This window comes from Crinia signifera, chromosome 4 (genome assembly GCF_055691185.1).
Source record: "Crinia signifera chromosome 4, ASM5569118v1, whole genome shotgun sequence".
Taxonomy (NCBI): Eukaryota; Metazoa; Chordata; class Amphibia; order Anura; family Myobatrachidae; genus Crinia; species Crinia signifera.
This window is the reverse complement of record NC_139220.1, coordinates 148,916,330-148,942,192: the sequence shown is the minus strand read 5'-3', so window position 1 is coordinate 148,942,192 and position 25,863 is coordinate 148,916,330. Positions and strand designations below refer to the sequence as shown.

Sequence of the window (25,863 nt, the reverse complement as noted above, 5' to 3'; positions counted from 1 at the left end):
CAACCGCCGGCAGCCGTGCACCTGTCCCTGCCTGCTCCTTGGCTGTTAAGTCAGCCGACGCCACCAGCAGCAGCAGCAGCAGCCCTCTGAAGGAGACCTCTGTAAGGGACACTAAGGCAAATGTCTCAGGAGAGGGTGATGCCGGCTAGCTACCGTGGTGCTGACTAGGGAGGAGGGGGCCTGGCAGTGCAATGTGGCCCTGTGTATGGGGAGGGTGCTGACTATGGGGGAGGGGAGCTAGCAATGCAATATGGCCCTGTATATAGGGAGGGTGCTGACTATGGGGGGGGGCTGGCAGTGTAATGTGGCCCTGTGTATGGGGGAGGGGAGGCTGGCAGTGCAATGTGGCCCTATGTATGGGGAGGGTGCTGACTATGGGGGAGGGCGGCTGGCAGTGCAATGTGGCCCTTTATATAGGGAGAGTGCTGACTATGGGGGAGGGGGGGCTGGCAGTGCAATGTGGCCCTGTGTATGGGGAGGGTGCTGACTATGGGGGAGGGGAGGCTGGCAGTGCCATGTGGCCCTGTGTATGGGGAGGGTGCTGACTATGGGGGAGGGCGGCTGGCAGTGCAATGTGGCCCTTTATATAGGGAGAGTGCTGACTATGGGGGAGGGGGGGCTGGCAGTGCAATGTGGCCCTGTGTATGGGGAGGGTGCTGACTATGGGGGAGGGGAGGCTGGCAGTGCCATGTGGCCCTGTGTATGGGGAGGGTGCTGACTATGGGGGAGGGCGGCTGGCAGTGCAATGTGGCCCTTTATATAGGGAGAGTGCTGACTATGGGGGAGGGGGGGCTGGCAGTGCAATGTGGCCCTTTATATAGGGAGAGTGCTGACTATGGGGGAGGGGGGCTGGCAGTGCAATGTGGTGCTGACTAAGGGAGGGCTGGCATGCTGCCCAATGCAGTGCTGACTATGGAGGGAAATACTAGGGCATTTTGTGAGGGACACTACTGGTGGCATTTTATGAGGGACACTACTGGTGGCATTTTGTGAGAGGCACTGCTGGGGGCATCATATGCATAAGCAGGAGTATTGGGGGCTTTATAGTGCAAGGTGCAATGGGCATCATGATGTGAGGCATAATGTGCAATGGGTGTCACGGTGTGTGGCATAATGTGCAATGGGCATCTCGGTATGTGGCATAATGTGTAATGGGCATCATGGTGTGAGACATAATGTGCAATGGGCATCCTGGTGTGTGGCATAATGTGCAATGGGCATTCCAGTGTTTGGCATAATGTGCAATGGGCATCACGGTGTGGCATATTGTGCAATGGGCATCACGGTGTGTGGCATAATGTGTAATGGGCATCATGGTGTAATGGGCCTTCATGTTTATATGTCACTGTGCGGCCTTTAGACAGCCAACTTAAGTGTGGAAGGACAACAACCATTCCTGCGGTAACCAATGTCTGGTCATGCAGGTTGCAAAAGTGAGATGTCAGGTACTTTTTTTCCTGCTAGTTCACACTCTTATCATTAGACCATGCCCCTTATAATTAGGCCACACCCTTTTTGTGAGCGCGCCTGCGGCGCACGCAATTTCTTAAATATCAAATTATGTATGGGGGGCTGCATTTTTATTCTGTTCGCACTGGGGCCCTTATTGTTTAGAAATAGCAGACTATATATTGGGGGCAGGGTTTATGTGTATGGGCAGCTGTGCCAACTATCTATGTGGGGGCTGTGCTGTCTATCTATTAAGAGCTGTGCTAATACCACAGTAGAGCTTAGTGGCCCTCGGGCTTCGTTGAATTTTTTAATGTGGCCCACACTGTCTTAAAGGTTGAAGACCCCTGGCCTAATTGATCATGTTGAAGACACTGTTGTGCTCCAGTCTAGATGGGTGTTACTCGCATAGACATTTGGCAGCAAATTAAGCTAATTGTTCCTGTTTAGTATTTAGCTCACGTTAATTCTCTTAAGTGTTAAAAAGCAAAGTGAAAGATTAAAAGCAGGTTATTTTCCTGAAAAATACTCAGCCGTTACAGATATTTATGACACATGACTCACGTTAAAAGTACATTTAAAATAGATGGCTGCAATTTTTCTGCCAATTCTTGGTTTTAAAACGTCATTAACCCTTCACCCGTGCAGTAAGGAGAAGCTGGAGTTCCTCGATTTTCTGCCCTTTGTTTCAAGTGATCTCTAGCAATTAACCTGGACTTTCATGAGATACAAGGATAGGCAGTATCTGTTTAATAGATAGTGACTTAGTACAGACAATCTTAGAGTTTTGCCTTACCACCTGTGCGCACAGACAGCACGGACACATCCGTGCTGTCTGACTTCTACATGCCGAATGAAGATGACGCCGGAGCCGGACCTTTTATAGAGATCCGAATCCGACGCAGGATGATGACGTCTTGGCCTCGATTTGGACTCCTGAAAATGGCGGGACCCGGCGAACTCCTCGGATCCGTCCTCGGATAAGGTAAGTTCTGGTGGGTTCGGATCTCTAGGATCCGAACCCGCTCATCTCTACTTTTAACTGTGTTAGGTTGCTCCATTATAGCTCTTAAACACTCTCTAAAGGAGTCTTTTGTAGTAGTGTTACTTCAGGCTAGAGTTGGAAAACGTGGGATGATCTTCTGTCCAAAAGCAGATAAAGCTTCCATTCGCATCAGGGGTTGGGATCATTTGATCGACAAGCATTGGGTTGGCACCATTAGGTCGACATGGGTCTAGGTCGACATATGTTTAGGTCGACAGGCCAATAGGTTGACACAAGCAAATAGGTCACAGTTTTTTTTTTACCTGAATGTTGACATGGACACAGTTTCCAATGCTCCGCATCCCCTTGCTTCGCAATGCTTTGGGCACGGTGCTTCGCTGCATTCGGCACACTACTTTATTCTGCCACCATGCCCTAGTGCAGTGGTTCCCAACCTGGGGTACTCTGCAGACCAGTTGGGTAATTGGTAATGGCGGAAGATGAAAAAGTCTTTTGATGGCAGAAGAAGAAGACCCATTGCTATAGAGAAGAACCTTGTTGTGTCACTTATGGTTCTGTCTTCAGCATCATCACCGTCTCATTGTGCTTTTGCCTGACCAGCAATCCAATGGGAGCTACCCGTGCTGCCCTCAGACATCAGCGATCATCTGCCCTGCACTGACACGGGTGGAAGAAGCAGCGGCATTAATCCTATAGGTGTTAGTGGGACAAAATATAAAAGAAAGAAGTGAGGCTGCGCTTTGCAAAATAGTAGACAATTTATTAAAACATAAGAATATATATGTAAGCATAAAACTTTTTTACATTACAATCACAATCAATGCTGGGTGGCCACTGTGACAAACGAGACAAACATACATATAACAGTTAATGCTCTTCTTTTTCAACTCTGTTAGTATTGATAGTATCTTGAATCTATCATGTTAGTCCGTTAGTGAACCGGTTTAGTATGTTGTTAATTGCTTTCACAGCTGTTAGAAGCTGAATGTCCCCCACTCATGTGCACATGTTTAGTGGTTTGTAACTCACGTTTGAGATTTTGAGTAGCTGACACGTGGGGATCCGGCTCTGATGCCTGGGATTTGTAGCGACCAATTTTTCAGCAGTTCACTGCGGTCTTTTGTAGAGTGTTAGACTCCCCTCAGTGTTAGACTCGCCTTCTCACGTCAGCGGCTTCCTCATACACCTCCTGAGGAAGCCGCTGACGTGAGAAGGCGGAGAAACGCGTAGAGGGCGACAGGGACATCTGGTGGCTACTGGAGACAAGCCTGAGGGGAGTCTAACACTCTACAAAAGACCGCAGTGAACTGCTGAAAAATTGGTCGCTACAAATCCCAGGCATCAGAGCCGGATCCCCACGTGTCAGCTACTCAAAATCTCAAACGTGAGTTACAAACCACTAAACATGTGCACATGAGTGGGGGACATTCAGCTTCTAACAGCTGTGAAAGCAATTAACAACATACTAAACCGGTTCACTAACGGACTAACATGATAGATTCAAGATACTATCAATACTAACAGAGTTGAAAAAGAAGAGCATTAACTGTTATATGTATGTTTGTCTCGTTTGTCACAGTGGCCACCCAGCATTGATTGTGATTGTAATGTAAAAATGTTTTATGCTTACATATATATTCTTATGTTTTAATAAATTGTCTACTATTTTGCAAAGCGCAGCCCCACTTCTTTCTTTTATATTTTGTATCATATATTTGGAAGGGGTTTGGTAATCCCCCTTCATTGGTTGCTGCTGCAGTGCAGAATAGCCAATCAGCGCTCAAACCATCTCTTTTTTTCTTGTTTGAGGTGTTAGTGGGAACCCGAGAGACAGTGCACATCCAGCGGCCAGACACGGAAGGCAACGAGCCCTGTCCGCTACTCCTTAATATAAGGACATGCATAAGGATACGCATACCGCTCACTTCCACTCCACTCATACTGTCTATATTTTTAAATTGAGAGGAGGGGGTACTCATCAATGAAAAGCCTAATCAAGGGGTATGGGAGAGAAAAAAAGTTGGAAACCACTGCCCTAGTGGATGGTAGGGCATGAAATACCGCCTGTCGGCTCAAAAAGAGTGAAAACCCCCATGTTGACTTTTTTTTACTGTCGACATAATGCTTGTGTTGACCTAATGACCTGTCGATCTAGACCCATGTCGACCTAACGGTGTCGACCCAATGCTTGTCGACCAATGTGCTGTAGACCCAATGACTGTATTGCAGTATCAGTATCAGGGAAACTTCTGGGCTCCCATGTTAAATGCACCCCATTTTTTCATACCCCTACTATCCAACTACGCATGGAGTTGATTTTATATAGTGTGGTAAACGCAGCAAGCCACCGTGCCCGAAGCGTGGCAAGGGGACGCGGTCTCATAAGAAAAACAGGAGCCCAGATATTACATAAGTACCAAACTTCCTATATATTATATATACAGTACTCAATGGTACAGTACATGACTCCAGATCAAATCATCACTTGTATCCCCATTCTTCTGACTAACATTTGACATAACTGTGATATTGAGGGCACGTTCATCTATATCTGGTGGGAAAGTACTGTGATCTAACGAATTTGGGCTAAGGTGGTAAGAATTATGTCAGCAGTTACCGCCTGCACTGTGCCCAGGGATCCGCTGGTGCTCTTGCAGCATGAGCTCAGCATGTAAATTTGTGAACAAACTGATCATACATATGTGTAACACTTCTTTACTCCTAATTGCAAAAGTTTGAAAAGGTACTTGTTTCCTAGCACGATTTTGATCGTAATACATCTTATACAATCAATGCAATTTGATTTTTAATTGTACAAGCATCCTGATGGGTGCTTTCAATGTTAAATGCACCCCCATTGGCAACGCCACCCCCACTATCAAGGCTAACCCGAAGCGTGGCAAGAGCAGCGAGCCCTAGAGGGGTGGCGGTACGCGTCCTCTGACCTTTTCATACCCCCACTATCCACGTCGGCGTGAAGTCGATTTTAGATAGTGTGGCGAGCACAGTGAGCTACCGAGCCTGAAGCGTGGCGAGCGGACCCGGATTACTTTACATGTACTCCACGGGCCCTCGCCATGCTTCGGTCTCGTATTCCACGTCCCCTCGCCACACTATCTAAAATCAACTCCAAGCCGACGTGGATAGTGGGGGTATGAAAAGGTCGTAGGACGTGTACCGCCGCTCCTCGTGGGCTGGCTGCGCTCGCCACGCTTCGGGTTGGCGTTGATAGTGGGGGTGACGTTGACAATGGGGGTGCATTTAACATTGTAAACACCCATCAGGGTGCTTGTACAATTAAATACTGCATCGCATGCCATTTGCTGGCATGCAATGCTATGCCATATTTCATTGTACAAGCACTCCTCTTAATTTAACATGAATATCGCATCACATAGCACACCACTAAGTATGGTATGCGATGGGCACCGTGCTAGGAAACAAGTACCGTTTGAAAATTCCTCAACAAAATTCTATGATCAATAGTATATGGCATGTTTCATCAATAAATTGTAAGCTTGCAAGCAGGGCTTTCCTGCCTCTCTGTTTGTGATTACCCAGTTTTATTTTATCGGTGTGTACATTTGTAAAGTGCAAAGGAATTCTGTGCTATCTAAGAAACTGTAAATAAATAAATAAAATCAGTAGAATATATTACCTCCCTTTTAAATGACACACTTCACAAATACCATCAGTTAGGGGTCCCCAAATTTAGGTCCCACAACTAATCTATATCAGGAATGCCTTAATGTTACTGTTACTATCATGTCGTATTGTTGCTCAACCCTTTTTCTTGCTTATTCTCCATTTTCTACTTTTCTCTCTCCTTTTATTGCATTGTTTTATTTATATATGCTGGCTATATTATATCTGTTGTCTCCCTGTATCTCAGTTATGTTCTCATTGTAGAATTGACACTGGATTTCCTGGCTGTTTCTTGTTATGTTACTCTGATTTCTGCATTATTTGACCATTATACTTTTCTTCTTTTTTTTTTTTTTTTTTTGAAAGGATCTTAATGCATTTCTTTTAGAGATATTTAAATCTCTGATCATCATCTGTATTACTAGAAAATGACAGTTATAGATGCAGTTTTATTCCTATTAATACCTCCCCAATATTTAACCCCTAGAGTGGTGTGTTTTGCTGGGGCAGGACAAACCTACCAGGGCAGGTTTGTCCTGTCCCAGCAAAACCCACCACAGATCATAAGAAGCCGCCGCCACCTCCCTCCCCCCCTCACCTTCACTCCGGCATTACCCCTGCCACCGCTGCCCCAGACAGGCGGCAGGCTCGGGGATGTTTCGCAGTGGCTCATGAGGACTCGGCTGCCTGAACTCTCCCGAACCACCCCGAACATCCCCGAGCCTGCCGCCTACGTCAATGCAGAAGGATGATTGGTGGCTGGCGGCGGGGGAGCTCCGGCGTACGATCACCGGTTACGCCGGCGCAGAGGGACCCGGGGGGAACAACAGGAGGGGGACCCCTAAAGGTAGTCCGCTGCGGCAGCGCAGCTGAGCCCGGAAAACTTCCGGGCATACCACTTAAGTGGTTAAATCACACACTTCATTTACTGTTTGATAATTAGATACAGACTTTTCTTCTTGCAATATTTAATAACTTGGACAAAAACATTCTCAATTATGCAAACCATACAAAATGAATTTGTGAAGCAAACAATTAAATTTGATCATACTTGTTTTCCCTAGTTAATGAAAAAAAAGTTAATAAAATGTTATAACATTTCATTTTGAGTAATCAAATAATTTAAGATGAGACATAATATTCTGTTCTTCAAATATATAATTCAAACTTTCGGCATAATGTCATATTTTCATAAATTTCAAACCTATAACTGTCAAAATCATTAGAGTATTTTCTGTAGTTTTATTTTGTGAATTTCCAGTTTAACTCATGAGCAGCTATTACTTTTGCACTTTTCCAATTCATCAATATCTCAATTGCCTATCTTTTGAAGTAATGACTTTAAATAAGGTGCGTAAATTGACTCCAACAGTAAGTTTTGTATGCTTACATACACCTAAAAAAGAAAACCCCCTTTAAATAATCAAATCAGGGAAGGCAATACCTATTGCTGTCTAGTCTACAATGAAATGATGCTTTGTGATTTGGGTTTCAATCATGACTCTGAGACCCCTGTGTCACAAGTGATAGATTGCATGGAGTTGTGTGGGTCACAGGAACAGCAGATGAGTCGGAGGAGGTAGGGTTAAAACGAGCAAAATAACTATGAAGCAATAAGTTCTTGCAGGAATGATGACAGCAGGAGATAACTGGATACTGTAAAAGACTGTGACTGGCGGAAGTGACAATTGGATCCAATAGAAGCACGGAGAAGACTGAAGTTGGAAACAAGCCGGAGACTCTGGGAAATGGAACTGAGAGGGATTGGTCAGACTGCCGGAGCGGACCAGGTCGGACAGGATTGGCAGCAAGGAAGACTGGATAGCTGTGGAGCACAGATAGCTGGGCTTGGATTGCAACAGGCACTAGGATGGCCAGGAGAGCTCCCAGAGACACAGCATGCACTGGATACGCTTTGTTCTGACCAGGATTAGCCTAGACAGCTCCCCTATATACCTAGGGGAAGGCTGCCATTGGCTGGACAGTCAGGGAACATGAAGAACTCCTAACCTGGCCTAAATCCCCTTTTGCCCCCCAAAAAAGATGGCTGCCAGCATCGCCAGACACTATTCCGCCTCCTGACCGCGCGTCCTACTCCCCCTGCTGCCGGACACCGGGAGCAGCCTCCGGTCACCTGCTGCCAGACCCCGGGAGCAGCCTCACACAAGCCAGCCACCAGCGGAGTACCCTGCCCGCTGTTGCGGCTTGTGACACCCTGATTTGAGAGCCTTGAATCAATTGCTGATCACCCTTTATGTGGATCTGCCATCTACATTTTTATTTTTAGTCACAGTACATAAGAATTTAATTGGCCAATTTATGCAAGCTTCTTTCTACAGTCTATGACCGGGACTTATTGATTAATAGAATTCACCATCTTTCTAAACCCATATCTGCTATTTATATATTTATTTATTTACAGTTTCTTATATAGCGCAGCAGATTCCGTTGCGCTTTACAATATGGGAAATTATCCCTGAAATATCTTATGGATGTACTTTTTTCACACCAAAGCATTCTATTGACAGCAGCTGGGATTATCTGGGAACTTTGATGTGCTTGTTGGTCTTCAACTCTTTACAGATTTCTCTTCATTCATAAAAATCATCATTTTCTCCTCATACACTTCTTTTTGCTCCTTTTTTTTCCATCATGGGCAGATATAAAATTTCAAAAGGTGAAACTTGAGAAATTAGAATATTGTGCAAAAGTTTATTTTATTTCAGTAATTCAACTGAAAAGGTGAAACTAATATACTATATAGATGCATTACATGCAAGTGAGATATTTGAAGTCTTTATTTGCTACAATTTTGATGATTACCGCTTACAAATAATGAAAACCCCAATTCCAAAATCTCCAAAAATTTGAATATTACATGAATTAAATTAAAAAAAGAAAATAATTTAAATACAGAAATGTCAGCTCTCTGATAAGTATAATCATGCATATGCACTCTAGTACTTGGTTTGAGCCCCTTTTGAATGAATTATAGCCTCAATGCAGGCAAATTTGCTGGCCAAATAGTAAACCCATAGTCATTAAAACAGGTTTAGGTACTTTTGGCAGTGTGGGCAGGTGCCAAATCCTGCTGGAAAATAATGTCAGCATCTCCATAAAGCTTTTCTGCTGAAATAAAGCATGAAGTGCTCTAAATTTTCTGGTAGACGGCTGCGTTGACGTCTGGACTTAATAAAGCACAGTGGACCAACACCAGTAGATGACAAGGCTCCCCAAATCAACGCACACTGTTGAAACATCACACTGGACTTCAAGCATCTTAGATTGTGTGCCTCTCCATTCTTCTTCCAGACTCTGGGACTTTGGTTTCCAAATGAGATACAACATTTGCTCTCATCAGAAAAGAGGACTTTAGAACCACTGGGCAACAGACCAGTTGTTTTCTTTGTTAGTCCAGGTAAGACACTTCTGACATTGTTTGTTGTTCAGGAGTGCCTTGACAAGAGGAAACCGACATTTGAAGTCAATGTCCAGTATCTAAAAACAGGTGTGTACTACCACTAGGGTAAATATCAGGCACTGCTTAGGGCTTAATTTAAATTTAGCTGCAGTTTGGGTTAGGGATAGTCAGTCCCTTAATACATTAAAAGAAAATAAGAAAAAATCGGAAACTGCACTTTGAGGAACAAAATAATAAACAGCGTGTATAAGATGTGTAATGTAAGTGATAAATACACATTGAATGAGGGAAAGTACCCCTCTTAGCTTCCTTTATGTGGATCCTGTTCCTATTGGAGTTGATGGCAATGGGGATTGTGCTTGATATGGATAGTTTGTGCTTAACACTCTCACATTTGAAGGGATGTGTTGCTATTTGCATGCAGCAGATGTAGGAGTCCCCTTTGGAGTGATGATGGCTTTGCTGTCCTTAAGCCAGCTTCAGTTTATCCCTGACATGGACAGTGTTCAACAAAAGTCCTGGTTCAGGTATCCAGTGGAGATGGCTTTGTAATCCACAATAGGAGAAGAATGTGAGGGGGTGCTGTGCGCCTGATGTGTTTCGCTGGGTGGGCTCTCAGCTTTTTTAAAAAGCTTTACTATGAATTTTCTAATTGCAATTTAAAAAATGTCATTGTATGTTTATTTTAGTACAGTGGTTCCCAAAATGTGCGCCTTGGCTCCCTAGGGTGCCTTGGAGCACTTGCAGGGGTGCCTCAGGTTAGTGGTCTAGAACCAATTCAAGTTATTTATGGCCAATAAAATCAGCAAAATCAGTGCTTGTGGCTTCCAATTAAGATATATGTGGGTAAACAGAAGTGAATCATGTTTCTCACCACATAAGCGGACCTAAGGAAAACATTTAAATCGCAACTAATTTTATATTTTTCCTGAAATTAGTAACCATGTTTTGGCCTAGGGTGCCGTGAAAAATATTCTGATACTTTGGCCTAGGGTGCCATGATTTAAAAAGTTTGGGATCCACTATTTTAGTATGATTCTTATTAAGGAATAAATAAATTGTTTTATTGTACATGCTTTTTAGCATTTCATTCCTCAAAGCGCAGTTTCCTATTTTTTCTTTTTCTTTTTAATCTCCAGGACCTGTCTGTGTGTGGTGGATCTTTATGCACTAACTCCAGCCTTAGCCCCCACTTTTGAATGCTCTTTTCCTGACCAACCTCTCCAGGCTGTGTTCATCCCTACTGCTTGTGGATCTTTTTCTTCCACACTTTTCCCTTCCACTCCTTGTGTAGGCCTCCCCCTCCTTGTGGGTGTCAATGATGGTTTTCTGCACAATTGTCAGGTCATAAGTCTTCTCCATAATTGTGAATTCTACTGACCCGGAGAGACCATTTAAAGCAGGGCTGGGCAATTGCGGCCCTCCAGATGTTGAGGAACTACACATCCCACCATGCCTTGCATCAGTTTTAGCATGGCCACATAGAAAAACTAATGCAAAGCATCCTGGGATGTGTAGTTCCTCAACATCTGGAGGGCCGCAATTGCCCAGCCCTGATTTAAAGGCTCAGGGACCCTTTTACAGGTGTTTTGGATTAATTAGCTGATTAGAGTGTTGTGACACTTTGATCCTACATTATTAAATCCTTTCAAATATTCTACTTTTCTGAGATTTTGGGTTTTCATAAACTATAAATCCAATTTATAACAAATGAAGGCTTGAAATATATCACTTTTCATGTAATGAGTGTATATTTAATATATTAGTTTCACATTTAAGTTTAATTACTGAAATACATTTTGCATGATATACAAATGTTTTGAGTTTCAACTGTATTTGCTTAACTGCTCATTTAAGTAAAATATTGCTAATATATGTAGTCCCAATCTATATATTTTTTTTCTTAGATCTAAATTGGAAGACCAGATTAGTAGGTTTTTGATGCTTGTGTGCTTTCTTGAGTAGCATCGGGTAACTATTGTCTCACTGTATGACCCAAACTCTCTTCCTTAATGAAACCTATGACAAGGTATTAGGCATCTGAAAGTAGAACTTAATTATTCTTGTGGATTTTATTCCTGCACCAGATCTCAAAATGGACAAAACCTCCCTTACCCTTAGAGCGCCTCTCTACATTGTTTCTGAATCTCATGTCTGAATTCAATCTCTAGTTATCTGATATGTTCTTACCTTTTCTTAAACATCCATAATTCCCACTGCTTTTTTCATTTAATACTCTTAGGTAAGTGGACCCTACCATACTCCAAATATATTAAAACCATACTATTTGCATTGCCAGATGAAGTTCCAAGTCTTTGGTTATGAGACATAACCCAGTTCGGTGTCACAGGCCTTGGTGGTTCAACTAAAATGACTTATTTCAAAGTAAAAACTGCTTTAATGAAAAAACTTAGGTCCTGATTCAGACCTGTTTAGCTAGGCTGGCCTAGCAAACTGGTAAACGCTGCCCAATGAATGCGCCCCCCCCCCATCCCCGAATCTTCTTGCTAGCATGCAAGGGGATGTGTAGGTGAACACATCCCCTGGTGTGCGGCCGATCGGAAGAGAAATCATTTGGTAGTCGCTGACCATCTCACCTTTGGTAATGAAAGTCAGTCTAGACTGACTTTTCATCAGGCCGCTATCCACCGAATTCTGGGCGGGTGCTGACGTCATCTGATATCATGTGATGTCAGCCGCCCCCACCACCTGAGCAGGCATCGCCACACCTGCGTTCTCAGGGGAACGCCTAATGTTTATGGGGATACCCACAAAATGCTGGGCGTTCCCATGCTGCCACCTCCTTCCCTCCCCTCTTAGTGCGAATTCCTCGGCAAGTGTGATACTCACCGAAAGTGTTCGCGCAGGGGATGTGCACATCCTCAACCTTCGAAAATGGATCTGAATTGGCCCCTTAATCTCTATCTCTAAGAGCTAAATAACAATCACTGGAATTGCACCAGTTAAAGCAACCTTTGTGCTATTACATATGTTACATATTTATTTAAATAAAACCATTCCAATGAGACAAGATCATCTAATAGTTATGTCATAGAACCAGTTTTCACTAAATCTGGTTTCAAGCAACCGAAAAAAGTGTTCCGTCTCCAAAAAAAAACATTGGAAAACTGTAACCAAAACTTTGCTGATAGAGCAAAAGTTTGTGTTTTAAGGCTCTACCACATCACAGTCCTGAGATATTCATAATTTCACTTTTCAGCTGTAAATATCGAAAAAAGTGCGTCTGAGGTAGGGCAAACTCCTCACTTAGGTGAACAATTGTTTTTAACCCATCAGGCATATACATCTGGCTAAGAGTTGTTATTGAATAAGACCCCCAAGCTTCTTTTATTTTTTAGCTCTTTTACTTCCTTAGGGGTTAATAGATCCTCAATTAAATACTCAGGGTCGATAGAGGTCACTTTCATAATTGTATCTGCTTTTTGCCAGGTTTTTATCGCTTGTGTCACTAAAGGAGGGTCGAGTGCCAGAGTACAGGCCTGCAAGAGCCTTTGTTTGGGGTTGCTGTCCAGTGTGGCAAGGGCCACTAGTATAGCAGCTACTTCGCTGCCATGGTCCTCCACCAACCAGGCCCTTGATTGAGCCAACTGGGTGGCAATATAATATCTTCTAAAATCGGGTAAACCAAGGCGGCCTGCTCCCCGCTCTCTCATTATCTTATCTGACTGAATCTTTGGGCGAGCGTTGTTCCATATAAAGGAGGACAGGATACTATTAATCTTTCTAAATAAAGATTTCAGGAGGTACAACGGGGATTGCTGTATTACGTATAGTATCTTCGGTAAGGCAATATTTTTACTAAGTTTACACGGCCAGATACTGTCAACGGCAGTTTACGCCATGTTTTACATTTTATTTCCAGAGATTTAAGCAGAGGCTGAATATTTAAATAAGTAAACTCTTTAGGGTCGAGAGAGATCCATATCCCAAGATACTTAAATAATGTTACCCATTTTAAAGAGGAGAGAGAGGGTAATGAATGGGTAACTAAATTACCTACGTGTAAGATGTGGGATTTATTCCAATTGATTCTGAATCCTGAATACCCCCCAAAATCTTAAATTAAACTCAGAACCAGGGGTAGAGATGTTACATATTCAGAGAGGTATAATAGTAGATCATCTGCATATAATGACATTATCTCTCTTCTATCCCCCATATTGAGTCCTCTTATCTTGGGATGTTGTCTTAGCATACATGCCAGTGGCTCAATTGTCAGGGCGAAAAAGACAGGGGAAAGGGGACACCCCTGCCTTGTCCCACTGGGAAGTCTGAATGCAGGGGAGGTCCAGCCATTCACGGAGACCAGAGCTGATGGATTTGTATATAATAGTTGTATCCATTTTATAAATTTTGGACCAATTCCAAAGGCTCTAAGTGTAGCCCATAGATATGGCCATTCTACGGCATTGAATGCCTTAATCGCATCCAGTGACACTATGACTGGGTCTTTCTCATTCTCCTCTGGCATCTGTAAATGACTAAACAGCCCCTGCAAACTCATAGAAGTTCTTTTCCCAGGCATAATGCCAGACTGATTTGGGTGTATTAATTTAAGAATATGTTTATTTAGTCTATTTTAGCTTCCGATGACAGAAGGGAAATAGGCCGATAAGAGTCAAGTTCTTTTGCATTTTTTTCCCTGCTTTAATAACACTATTATCTTTGCCTCCGTCATTGAACTTGGGATAATACCCTCCTTGAAACATTGTTTGAGAGTTTCAAATAATATAGGGGTAAGGACCTCTATATATCTTTTAAATACCTCTGATGGAATCCCATCTAACCCAGGGGCCTTCCCCCCCGGGGAGCTCTTTTATTGCCATTCTTACTTCCTCCAGGTTCAACGGGGCCTCCATTTCTAAGCTATTAGTCTCGTTGAGAACTGGAAGATTTATATTATTTATATATTCCTGTATTTCATTTTCATTATGCTTAAGCCTGAAGGTATATATGTGGCTAAAGTGTGTTTTAAAAGTTTCCCCAATTTGTGGAGTTTTATTTTGTCGTGCTCATCTTTGATGTTGCTTATGCTAATAGGGGGAGTCTCTGCTTTTGCCAAATAGGCCAAAGATCTACCAGATCTATCTGCATTTTGGTAGCACTTATGCGATCTGTATGACATCATTTTCAAATTTTCTTTTTCTACGGTTGCCTGCCAGGCTCGTTGGGCCTCCTAGACACTTGTCTTCCAGCCTCTGGACCCTTTCTCTACTACCTTTTATATCTCTGCTATGTGTTTTTTTAATGTACCTCGCATATATGCCTTAAAAGCATCCCAAACCACGTCCGAGTCTCTATTCATTTCCCCAAATTTACCCCATTGCTCTGTTAATTCAGGCTCATGCCCTATACATTGTAACCATCCCGCACTAAATCGCCAGTATCCCTGGCCCTTGTCGTTTGTTTCAGAGAACTCCATGATTATAGGAGAGATGTCAGATATGCCCCTGGGTTTATATACTACATTGACAACCTGGGGTGCAAAGATCCCTGAAACCAACATTAGATCTATCCTTGAGAAAGTTTGATAGGTTGCTGTGTAGCAAGAGAACTGTGCTGTGTTTAGATTCCTTTCTCTCCAGGGATCTAACTAACCAGGTTTCGTACAAAGTTACAAAATCCCCCATTTACTTTTGCGTTCCCCAGGCGCAATTCCTCCACCTGTCCAACAGAGGATCTAGAGTATTATTAAAATCCCCTGTACATATGACAGGGGAGTGTGGTGAACCAGCTACAGTCAACCGCTTTTATCAAAATTTTAAAGGAGAATGGGGGTGGGATGTAGGTTTGATAACAATAATATTTGCATAGAGTTAATTGTACAGTCCAGGAAGACCTATCGCCCGCCTGGGTCTATGATAACTCTTTTGTAGAGAAATGCCAGAGATTTCTTTATAAGAACTGAAACCCCCTAGATGAGGACGTATATGGGGCATGTTAGGCATGTCCCACTCAGGCTTTCTTTAGGGTCATCAATTTTTTCAATCAGACAGGCAATGTCAACGCCATAATGTCTGAGTTGATTCATAACGAGAGATCTTTTAATTTTTTTCATTCATGCCCCTAACGTTCCATGCCAGTAATTTAATCATTGTTGTTTTAGCAACTTTATCCACTAGGCCCCATATATTCTCTCCGTAAAAAACAATTGTTACTACATCCTGTCGCTTCCTCCGTACCTCTATTCATGGTCACTTCCAATGGTATCCCATACCAAAGCCGCTTAATGATACAACATATACGTGCATTGCTAATATCACCCTAGGGTGTCTTCCACAGCATTCATTGTTTACACATAACATATACCTTGACAACATACTAACAACATTTAAACCCCACCCTGTATACCTCCCTCCCTTAGGCATACATTTTAACCTGCACACACCCCCTCACACCCAAAAAAACAATTTCAAAACACACACAAGCTTTTACCTAACCCCACTATCTGGGGACTATTTAAAAAAAGTGCAGGGAAGCTCATCAGCAAAACCATTTCAGCATATTTATATTGTACTAAAGTCTGTTGCCTAATCGGCTACCAGCTGTTTATCCCCCAGAGCCTGAGTGTACAGCCATTTTGCAGCTTCATTGGGGGTATGGAAGAAGACAGTTTGATTATGGGTAATAACCCTCAGCTTAGATGGCAATGCAATAGAATATTTGTAGTTTCCCTCTCGAATCCTTCTTTTGACTTAAAAAAAAAACTGGATCTTTCTTTCTGCACTTCAAGTGCGAAATCAGGGTTTGCTGATACTTTTACCCGTTATGATCAAGTGGCCCACTGCTGCGTGAAAATTTTGAAATTTGTCAATAAGCGTTCGTGGTGGAGCTCCAGGCGGCAATGGCCTAAGCGGAACCCTATGAGCCCTCTCCACCGCGAATTGGTCTGTGAATGAAGCACTTCCAATTTTATCGTGTAGCCATTTTTCTATGAACTTAGGGTTGTCCAGGCCTTGCGCTCCGGTAGGCCCACAAACCGAAGATTGTATCTTATTAGTCAACCCTTCATGTCTAACCGCTTTGTTTTCAAATCAGACATGCACTGGGCCATGTTGTTAACCTTGCTGAGCCACTGGCTGTTTGTGTCCTCAAGTGCTGATATACGGTTTTCAGCTACAATAATACACTCAGTTGTAATTTTAACTCGTTTTTTTTGTACCCCCTTTTATTGTTCAGAGAGGCGCTGTTCTCAATTTTTTACCACCTCCAAAACCTGATGTTTCAGGGGCCCTTACCAGGCTCATGTTTTCTTTGTGGGAGTAGCATGTGGTGTCGAGCTTGGGGTATGTGGAGGATTACTTCCCTGCATCCGGGCGTATCTCTCTAGGCGGGCCGCGGCCAATGCATTACCGGTTTTGCTCATTGTGCCTAAGCAGTTTAAGTTACGGATAGTTCAAAGAAAAGGAGACCACAGTTTTAACATGTGACCATTTTCCCAAATAGAAAGCAAGACTTATACCTAGGGAAGCCAATCCCGGGGCATTTTTTCAATCCCGGGATTCGGGATTGAAAAATGCTCAATCCCGGGATTCCCGGGATCCCGGGATTGGCTTTCCTAATTAAAAGACTGCCCCACAAACTTACATTTGATGGTTGCCGGGTTGCCGGTTGTGGGGGGACGGGTCGTCCATGGCGCTGGCTGTGGGCGCTTGGGCTGGGCGAGTGGGCGCGCTGGCTGGCTGGATGGGTGCTTGGGCTGGGCGGGTGGGCGCGCTGTCCGGCACGGCATTACAATGCCGGGCGCGTCCTCTGTCTGCGCAGCGTGACCCCTGATCTCACGCTGAGAGGTCACGCTGCACACAGTGCTGCCGGGAGAAGTCGGGCAGCGTCTGAGCGATGCTCAGACGCTGCTCGGCATTAGACTGCGCGCATGCGCAGTCTAATCCCGAAATCCCGGGATTGGAAACTCCAATCCCGGGATTGAAATCCCGGCGTTTTGGGGGCCAAATCCCGGGATCCCGCCGATCCCGGGATTGGCCACCCTACTTATACCAGCACTCTACGCAAGTTTTTATTAGCAATGTATATTTGTATAGTTAAGTGAAGTTAATATACTGCACCGCTTCTTGTTGTTCGTTGCTTTTGCCTTGCCGGTCCAAAGTCTGCCTGCTTGATTGATAACGGCCCGCACACGCTCCGTAGTCCACGCAGTGGTTCAGCGTTGGCCGGCGGATACAACACTGATGTGACGACCTGCTCGCTGAATCCCACTGCCTGTTGGTAAGTGCTTTCACAGCACCTTGTTTTCGTTGATGGCGGAGATGGAGCGGCAGTGATCAAGCAGCTGTCTGCTCGCTCCCTGCTGGTGTCTTCTCTTGGCGCTCTCTGCTGGGCTGCAGTCAGTGGCACTCAGCAGCTCCCACTGCGTATAGACGCCCCAGCGTGCAGCATACACACTGGTGCACTCAGTCACGGCCAGCTGGGAAATCAGGACAGTGGCTCCGGGTCCACCGAAAAGGGCAGTCAGGCCAAGGCAACCTGGGGTAGGCAATTACGGATATCTGCTTGCTGGGGAGCTCTCACTCCAGCCTCCTCACTCCTGCACCGCCGTGGCCATGCCCCCTGTCTGTCATGATTTAAAGATGACCAACATCCCACCCCCCCCCCCACCCCCCCCCCCCCCCCCCCCCCCAAAAAAAAGGAAGCATGTAAAGAAAAAAAAAGTGGTTTTGAATTATTGGCATATAGGGGAGATAACTGGCAAAATTTTGTAAAATTTTTGTGTTACAAAATTTTAAGGAGATTCCCAGCCGTTCCAGGAGGGTAGACAAGCATGATATATGTTCTGGGTCTTTTTTTGTTTAGTTTCATATAAATATGCTTAGTCTGAATCTGAGAGAAACTGTACAGTGCAGTCCACACGGATCACAGGGGGACATTTAATAGAATGAGAGATTTAGAAAGTGAGAGATCTGGTAAGAAATCTCCAGTTTTTTAAAAGCGGCAATCATTTACACTGCAAAACCAGTTGGATTTTCAAGTGTAAATGATTGCCGCTTTAAAAAAAACTGAAATTTTCTGAACAAATCTCTTCCTTTCTGAATCTCCCATCCTATTAAATTTCACCCATACTGTTTGATCTCATTTGTTCCCCATGTGCATGGAGAATGGATTATGCCCTTGTCCTCTAACTGCTCCCTCAGTAGTTCTGTTTAAACTTCTGGTATTTTACTAAATTCGTTTGCAGAATTGTATAAAATGTTTCAATACAATAAAGGAATATGTATATTAAAGGCAATAACTTATATTGTGCTTTGGAGAAAGAAAATGCATTTTATAGTCCAATTTATGTTTTAGCAAATCTTAATTCTAAGGCAATGAAGAAAAGACTGGTTGTCAAGCTTACTGCAATCTGCTCATTATAGTTCCCAGGTAGGCGAGTCAGACCATTACAGATTCCGATTCAATTGCAAGCTGTGTTAAGGTTGCTGACCTAAGTAGCACTAATGTAAATATCCTCAGAATGACTACAGAATATTTAACTTCTGAGCCCCTCTCCCTCTTTGTTTCCAGGCCTGGCAGTTTCCCTTCAGCTGCTGCACGGTGACATCGAGCAAATTAGACGAGATTACTCTTCTGTGTTTACCCGTGGGGTCTCCATAACAAGAAAGCTTGGCTTCTCAGATGTCATTATGCCTGGTAGGGTGCAAGAAAATGATCTAAATAAAACATTTACATTTAATTTCTGTAGATTTTTAAATGGCAATCATTCCCACTCTGTTATTTATTTATACATTTTAGTCTTTATTATTATGTTATGGAATGTTTTCTCATTTACACATTACAATACAATAGAGACAATCGCAGGGTTGTGTTCTGACTCCGCTTTTCTTACTATACCGTTCTATACTTAACATAGAGCTTTCAGTTGCACTTAATGCACACACGGGTCATTCCTTGATAACAAACATTAAATTTTTTACTTTTTTTGAGCATGTGTTTTGAATATTTGTGCAAAGTAAATGTTTGTGTGGTACATGATCTGCTTTAATTTTGATGCAAAGCTTGTCATGAAAACTGTTAAAAAAAAATCTGTTACGTGAAAAATACATTTTCATGGAATGACCCACCACATATTTGGGGAAAATGTAGCAGAGTGTGAAGACTACAACATTATTTTCTTTACAGAAGAATGATAGTGTACCTAAAAGCAGTGAAGCAAATGATTCGGAATAACCCCCCAAAGCATTTTTGATCCCGGGATGGGCATCCTTAATTCCCATTAATATTAGGTGACTTTCCCACTAATATTGTGCTATAGTCCCAATAATATTAGGCAAATTTGCTACTAATAGGCAATTTTTTGTTGTTGTTGCTAATGTTCCCAATAATATTATGCTGCTTTCTAACTAACTTTATGCTACGGTCCCACAAATATTATACTACTTTTTTGCCAAATGTTGAGCAATTGAAAGTGCTATTCTCTTTCATATTTAATCAAGATGAACAAGAATATTTTGAGAGATCTCTGAAATGACCAACAACCTATAACACTTTGCACCACTGTATCCAATACTGTGGCTCAAGAGGGATCTTTTGAGCCAATTTAGCAAAGCTTAGTAAGGACATATTTGTACTTTTCACTTACTCCATTTCTTATGAATTAATGCACTTCTTTGCTACATAGATTGTTGGTGTAAGAAAAATGTATTACATAAACATTACATGGAAAATTAATCTGCCATGCTAATTCAGGGACCCCATGGCTAATTTAATATGCCACTTAGTGACGCATTCAATTACTTTTTGAACCCATAGACACAGTTGTATTAAAAAAGGTCTATTGCTACACACCATACTTAATTTATGCCCCAAAAATGATTAATTATGCATCCCATATTTTTCTGCTACCCTGTCAAAATATACGCATTATCGAAAGGCAAGTATTGATAATGGAACAGGGCTTATGCCACTTAAATTGTCTCGCTTTCTAGCACAAGGATTTTCTTTTTCAGTGTGAAGATTACAAGTTGGGGGGCATATAACAAACTGTATTGTTGCATGTAGTGTCAAACAAAAAGTAGGGATTTGCATAAAGCCTGATTTATAATTGTTTTATTTTATAGCCTTACCTACAAACACATCTGTCCTTGCTAGGTTTCTATATGTTAAATTTGATGATGATAGTAATATTATATTATTATTTAATTTGTACCATAATACATAATACATGAATGTGCCTAGTAAAATCATTTTATATTCAGCCTGCAACTGTTGTGTTACATACTTTGACAGCGTTCTTACGTTACAATTTTCTTCCAATGAGGGAAACTGGAAATCTTGGGATATAGGGAATAGAGAGAGGAGCATGTGAGCAAAGTTCTTTCCCACTGTATACCACAATGGCTAAAACAATCATCCTGCCAGGCATACGTGGGGTTAATTTTGATCTTTGTACTCCATGAGGAGGGGACTGTATTTTAATTTTTTTCATGTTGATGGGTCCTCAGCAGCTGCTGAGGATGCTTAAAGTGGCATGTTGGGAGACCGCTTAAGGTGGGCATACATCAGAACGAGATTGTATGCAATCATACAATCTCGACTGATCGTATGATCAATTGCATGCAGATTGTGTGCACATCGTGTGCGCACAATCGTGCAATGCGCGCTCCCGCAGGTTGGGGGATTGATCAAGTGATCGGACGTGCTGCACGTCCGATCAGTTGGAATTGTGACCTGATTGCATGTGCTTTTAAGCACATGCAATCGGTCGTAAGATGGGTCAGACGGGTGGCAGGAAGAAGCCACAAACGGCAACGGAAGCAGATGCCGGTGATGTGTCGGGGTCACTAGCTACCCGGGACACGGAGCAGAACCAGGGAGGAGGCGGAGCAGCAGAACCAGCAGCACGGCGCTGGTTCTGCAGAGACAGGAAGATCCCCCGCAAGCATCCCTGTGTGTGACCCGCAGCGCTCGCTTCCCTGTGAGTACCGGCCGGGGAGGGATGCCGATGGCCATCCCTACCCCTTGGGGGAGACTGACAGGGAGCGAGTCAGCTCCATCAGCAGCCCGTCAAAGGACCTGAAGCGCTCTGCGGACACGGCGTAGGGCAGCCTCTTGAAGTAGTGGTCTCTCCGAGCTGAGCGCCTGCAAAGTGCAGGTGCGGTAGAAGCTGCAGTGAGCGCTATGTGCCGGGCTGGGGACCAGTCCATTGCCCCTTGAATCCTGATACTAAGCCATTGCTGGGTCCTCCCCCACCTCTCCTTGAAGGCACCTGCCGTTTCTTCCTCCAGATCAATGCTCCTTGCACTGGCCATGGTTATGTATGGCCGGGCAGCACCTCTGCAAGCAATCCACCCTGCAGCTGCTTCTGTCAGATCCCCCCGATGGGCAGCATGGTGCATGCAGGGCAGTGGTGTAAGGTGCAATAGGGGGCACGAGGTGTCTATTTGTCACTAGGCGTGTGTGGGGCTGGAGGTATCACTGTCACTCCCCCGCCAGTCCTTTTCAGCAGCAGCAGCATCCCCCTTTATAGTGTGCTTTTCCCAGGGAGGAGGACAGGTGTAGTGGTGCCTTGAGACAATGCTGCCTCTGCATACAGCGATAACAGATCATGCCTCACACTGCAGCTGCACAGTATGGAGCAGCCAAGGCATTGTTCCCAGGGCAGATCTGCCGCTATCAAATGATCAGCTGCATCCTCTGTACCCCCATAACCTTCCAATTTAGCAAGATGCAAGCTTGCAGGGAGCTGCTGTGCCCACACCCAGGCATCTGCCACAGTCCGCAGCTAAGAATGTGCAGCACAGGGGCCTCCCTGCTGCTCAGCGGTGTGATAATAGCCCAGCCTCATATGCAGATAGTGACAGCTGCGGCCACATCGACATCTCCAAATCACCTCCCATTGGACATACACGCAGGTGAGAGGTGCGCTGCGGGGGGGGGCACGCCAGCCCCCTGCACCGCCACCCTGTGTGCACACCAAGTCTGTGACTGTACCTGAGGCAACGGACCCCGTTGACCTCCACCCCCACACACCCCTCCCCCCACCACCCATATCCCTCTCCTCTGCCCCCACAACCCCAAGTGTGGAAGCACAAACTGGACTTTTCCATCTAGTCTTGGTATTGACATTGTTCCTGGTCACACGCCAAATCCTAACATTGCAGGTCACACGCCAAATCCTAACATTGGAATCGACTAATAAAGTCTCAGTTCCCCACCGCAATTCAGTACGTGTTTCATTTACAAACAGCTTTACCAACCAACCAACCAATACACACCATCTATGCAATATCATTTACCACAGCTAGGAGCAGAGCCTAGTACCACCAAACCCATTTTACATCTACACCCCCGACAGATGATTGATTTAAGGGTCAGCTCTTGGCTGACCCTCGTCTGCTGCCGTCACTACCAGCCCCTTTCTGAAATGGAGAGAGATGCTGCTATACTGCAGTCAGTTTACAAAATCGTCTGTCGGCTACACACTCACCACACCGTCCATCCTGTGATCCATCATCAGCTACTGGTTATGTTTTTTTGCCAAGACCCCCTGGACTACTTCGCCATAGGACACTTGTAAGTATAATTTCCTTCAATAGGTACCCCTATGGATTTCATCGGATAACGGACCCCCGCACCAGGACCCCGGAACAGGACCGAGGACTACCTACGGTCTTAAGATAGGTAAGTATCAGTATGTATGGGCTATGTATGTATTAAAGTTTTATTTTTCTTATGTGTCATTGCGTTTTACTTTAACTATTGGTTTTGCTGTGGAACTAAAAGTCACAGCAAGCCCATTGATGGGCAGCATGCTTGGACTTGTGGTTCTCCAAGTCCCAGTATGCGTTCCAGGCTTGCTGGGACTCATAGTTCCACAGCAAAACCCAATGGTTTATTTAGTTTTTTTTACACTTAATCCGCCTGGTGACCACAGGCCAAGGTCACCGGGGACAGCACCAGGCTTCAGCCTGGTCAGGTAATTCCTGGAGGGGGGGTCCCCACCCCCCCCCCAGGGCCCCTGGCCATGCTGACTGGTCGGTAGGGTTGATGCTTTGGCCATGTGACCTTATATAATAAGTGTCCCCTGGTTGTGGCATTACCCTGCTGGCTGGTTTGGCCTTGGGCTGGTTCTTAAAATACAGGGGACCCCTAGTCATTTTGTCCTCCGTATTTTGGGAACCAGTCTGGGGCTGGTTTTAAAAAGTCAGCGGAGCCCCTATTTGCCAGGTTTCCTGATTTTTTTAATACCAGCCCTGGCTCTTAAAGCCTGGTGCTGGTTACAGCAGTGGGGGGACCCCACGCAATTTTGTTTAAACCCCCCCCCTAGGCCAGCCCCCTGTTTAAGTGAAGCTCCAATAAAGCAGCAGAAGGATTGTATGACTGATTGTATGACTGATTGTATGACTGATTGTATGACGGATTGTATGACGGATTGTATGATGGATTGTATGATGGATTGTATGATGGATTGTATGATCGATTGTGAGTAGATTGTGTGTCCAAGGACTGCCGGGGATTTCAAGGGAAATTGTACACAATCATGAGCGCAATTGATCTTAAGATCAATCTTTCTGATGTATGGCCAGCTTACTCTCTGGTATCTGTGGCAAGCAGCCATTTCCAGCAGTGAATTCCACACCATGGGGATACAACCCCAAACTTTTGCTAGGTAGGATGTCTCTACTACTCCCTGGAGAAGTGGTTTCCTAGCTAAAGTACACAAAAAGGGAACTGACTGGTTACAATAAGCAGATTACTTCCTCTCTCATACATATTATGGCAATACAGTTGTAGTCCTTGATCCATCATGGGAAGCAGATCCAGAGGCACCGTCCCATGGAGTGTACCCATTAGGTAAGAGCGTTAGTACAGGGAATGTTCCATAGCTGTCCTCCTTTACTAAGCCAGGTCAATATATTTCCTGTTCCAAATTATAGCTTCTGAAGCAGAGGGTCTGTAATCTTCCTACTTAGAGAATATTATTATTATTAACTTTTATTTATATGGTGCCTCAGCACCCAATTACAGAGTTCAAAAACAAATAAGCAAAACAGGAAACCTACAACTACAGGGTATGTAAACATAGCAGATGACGCTGAAAGAAGAATCAGGGTGGCAGAAAACCACAGGATATGGTGCCATCGAAGATGGTTTAAGTGTAGAAGGAATGGCATCTGAGGGACCTGCTTGTTAGAGCTGGCATTCTAAGTATGTTACATTAAGCTTTGTTTTGTAGAACTTCAAAGAGACTAGAGCTGTCTTGTCATTAGTCCAGATAGGGTCTTTTTTGGAACTTTCTTTCTCTGAAGATTTTAAGGAGCCAGTGGATTCAGGCCATGAGCTCTCTTCATTTGCTGAAAAAGTTCATGTTTGTTATCAAGGATTGAGGCTATGATCTAGGCGGGATGCAGTTTAAATCCCGGCGGTCGGAATCCCGGCGTTCAAAATCCCGGCGTTCAAAATCCCGACGCCGAAATCCCGACACTTTCTCCCCCCGTGGGTGTCCACGACACCCTCGGAGGGAAAATAACTTAGTGTGCCGAGCGTAGCGAGCCCGCAAGGGGGGGCGATCCACATCCCCCCCTTGTCGGGATTTCGGGATTCCAGCGTCGGGATTTTGAACGCCGTGATCCCGACCGCCGGCTTTTTTTTATGCCGAATCCGATCTAGGCAGTACAGATGGTGCTACATGCTCAAGATAATGAGGATCCAGTAGATGTACATAGAGCACACTTTAAGAGGAAAATAAACAGTTTATTTTCAGACATCCCTCGGATTCGACGGTTTATTCTCCTAATGATAATTATGACAATGAGTCCTGTTTCAGGTGTAGCTTATTTGAAGGGCAGCATAGAGAGGGATGCTGTAGGCTAATTTTTAAAACAGGAGCTTCAATGAGGCACATTTACACATATTGGCATTCCTAGAAAATATATATTTTTTCACTGTTGAGCAAATTAGGGAAGCAAACAGACTACTTTGAAGCGACTGCAATAGATTCTGGGCTGGTTCAGGTCAAGATTTCTTCGGCACCTATAGTCAAATGGGTTGGATGGAAGATGGATACAGAGTCTTCAGTTTGCAGGAGGTTTTTGTTGTTTGGTTCTGAATTGAACAAGATTGTCATTATCTCTCCTTATCTATTCCAAGGCAGAACTTTGCTTACTTTAGTTCATTCAGAAAAAAGGGGACAGGACGAGGACAGAATTTTACAAAAGTGCAATCTTCAAGTTACTAGTGATGTCAGAAAAATAGCCCAGACATCACTTCACACAGGGTTTGAACTCTCAGGTATGACAGGACACCCACTCCAGGACATTTGTAGTTGGAGATTGTCTTATATTCTACAGGGAACAGTAGTCAGATTCCA

At 44.1% G+C, this 25,863-nt stretch overlaps 1 protein-coding gene across 2 annotated transcripts in view; it reads left to right on the top strand.

Annotated features, from left to right (window-relative positions):
- The window catches only part of DOCK4 (dedicator of cytokinesis 4), a 357,536-nt gene that overhangs the window by 172,134 nt on the left and 159,539 nt on the right, over nucleotides 1-25,863 (top strand). For both annotated transcript variants that reach the window (XM_083182741.1, XM_083182740.1), the window contains exon 13: nucleotides 19,059-19,184. In XM_083182741.1, coding sequence (XP_083038867.1) covers nucleotides 19,059-19,184 — 126 coding nt within the window. The remainder of the gene's footprint in view (nucleotides 1-19,058; nucleotides 19,185-25,863) is intronic.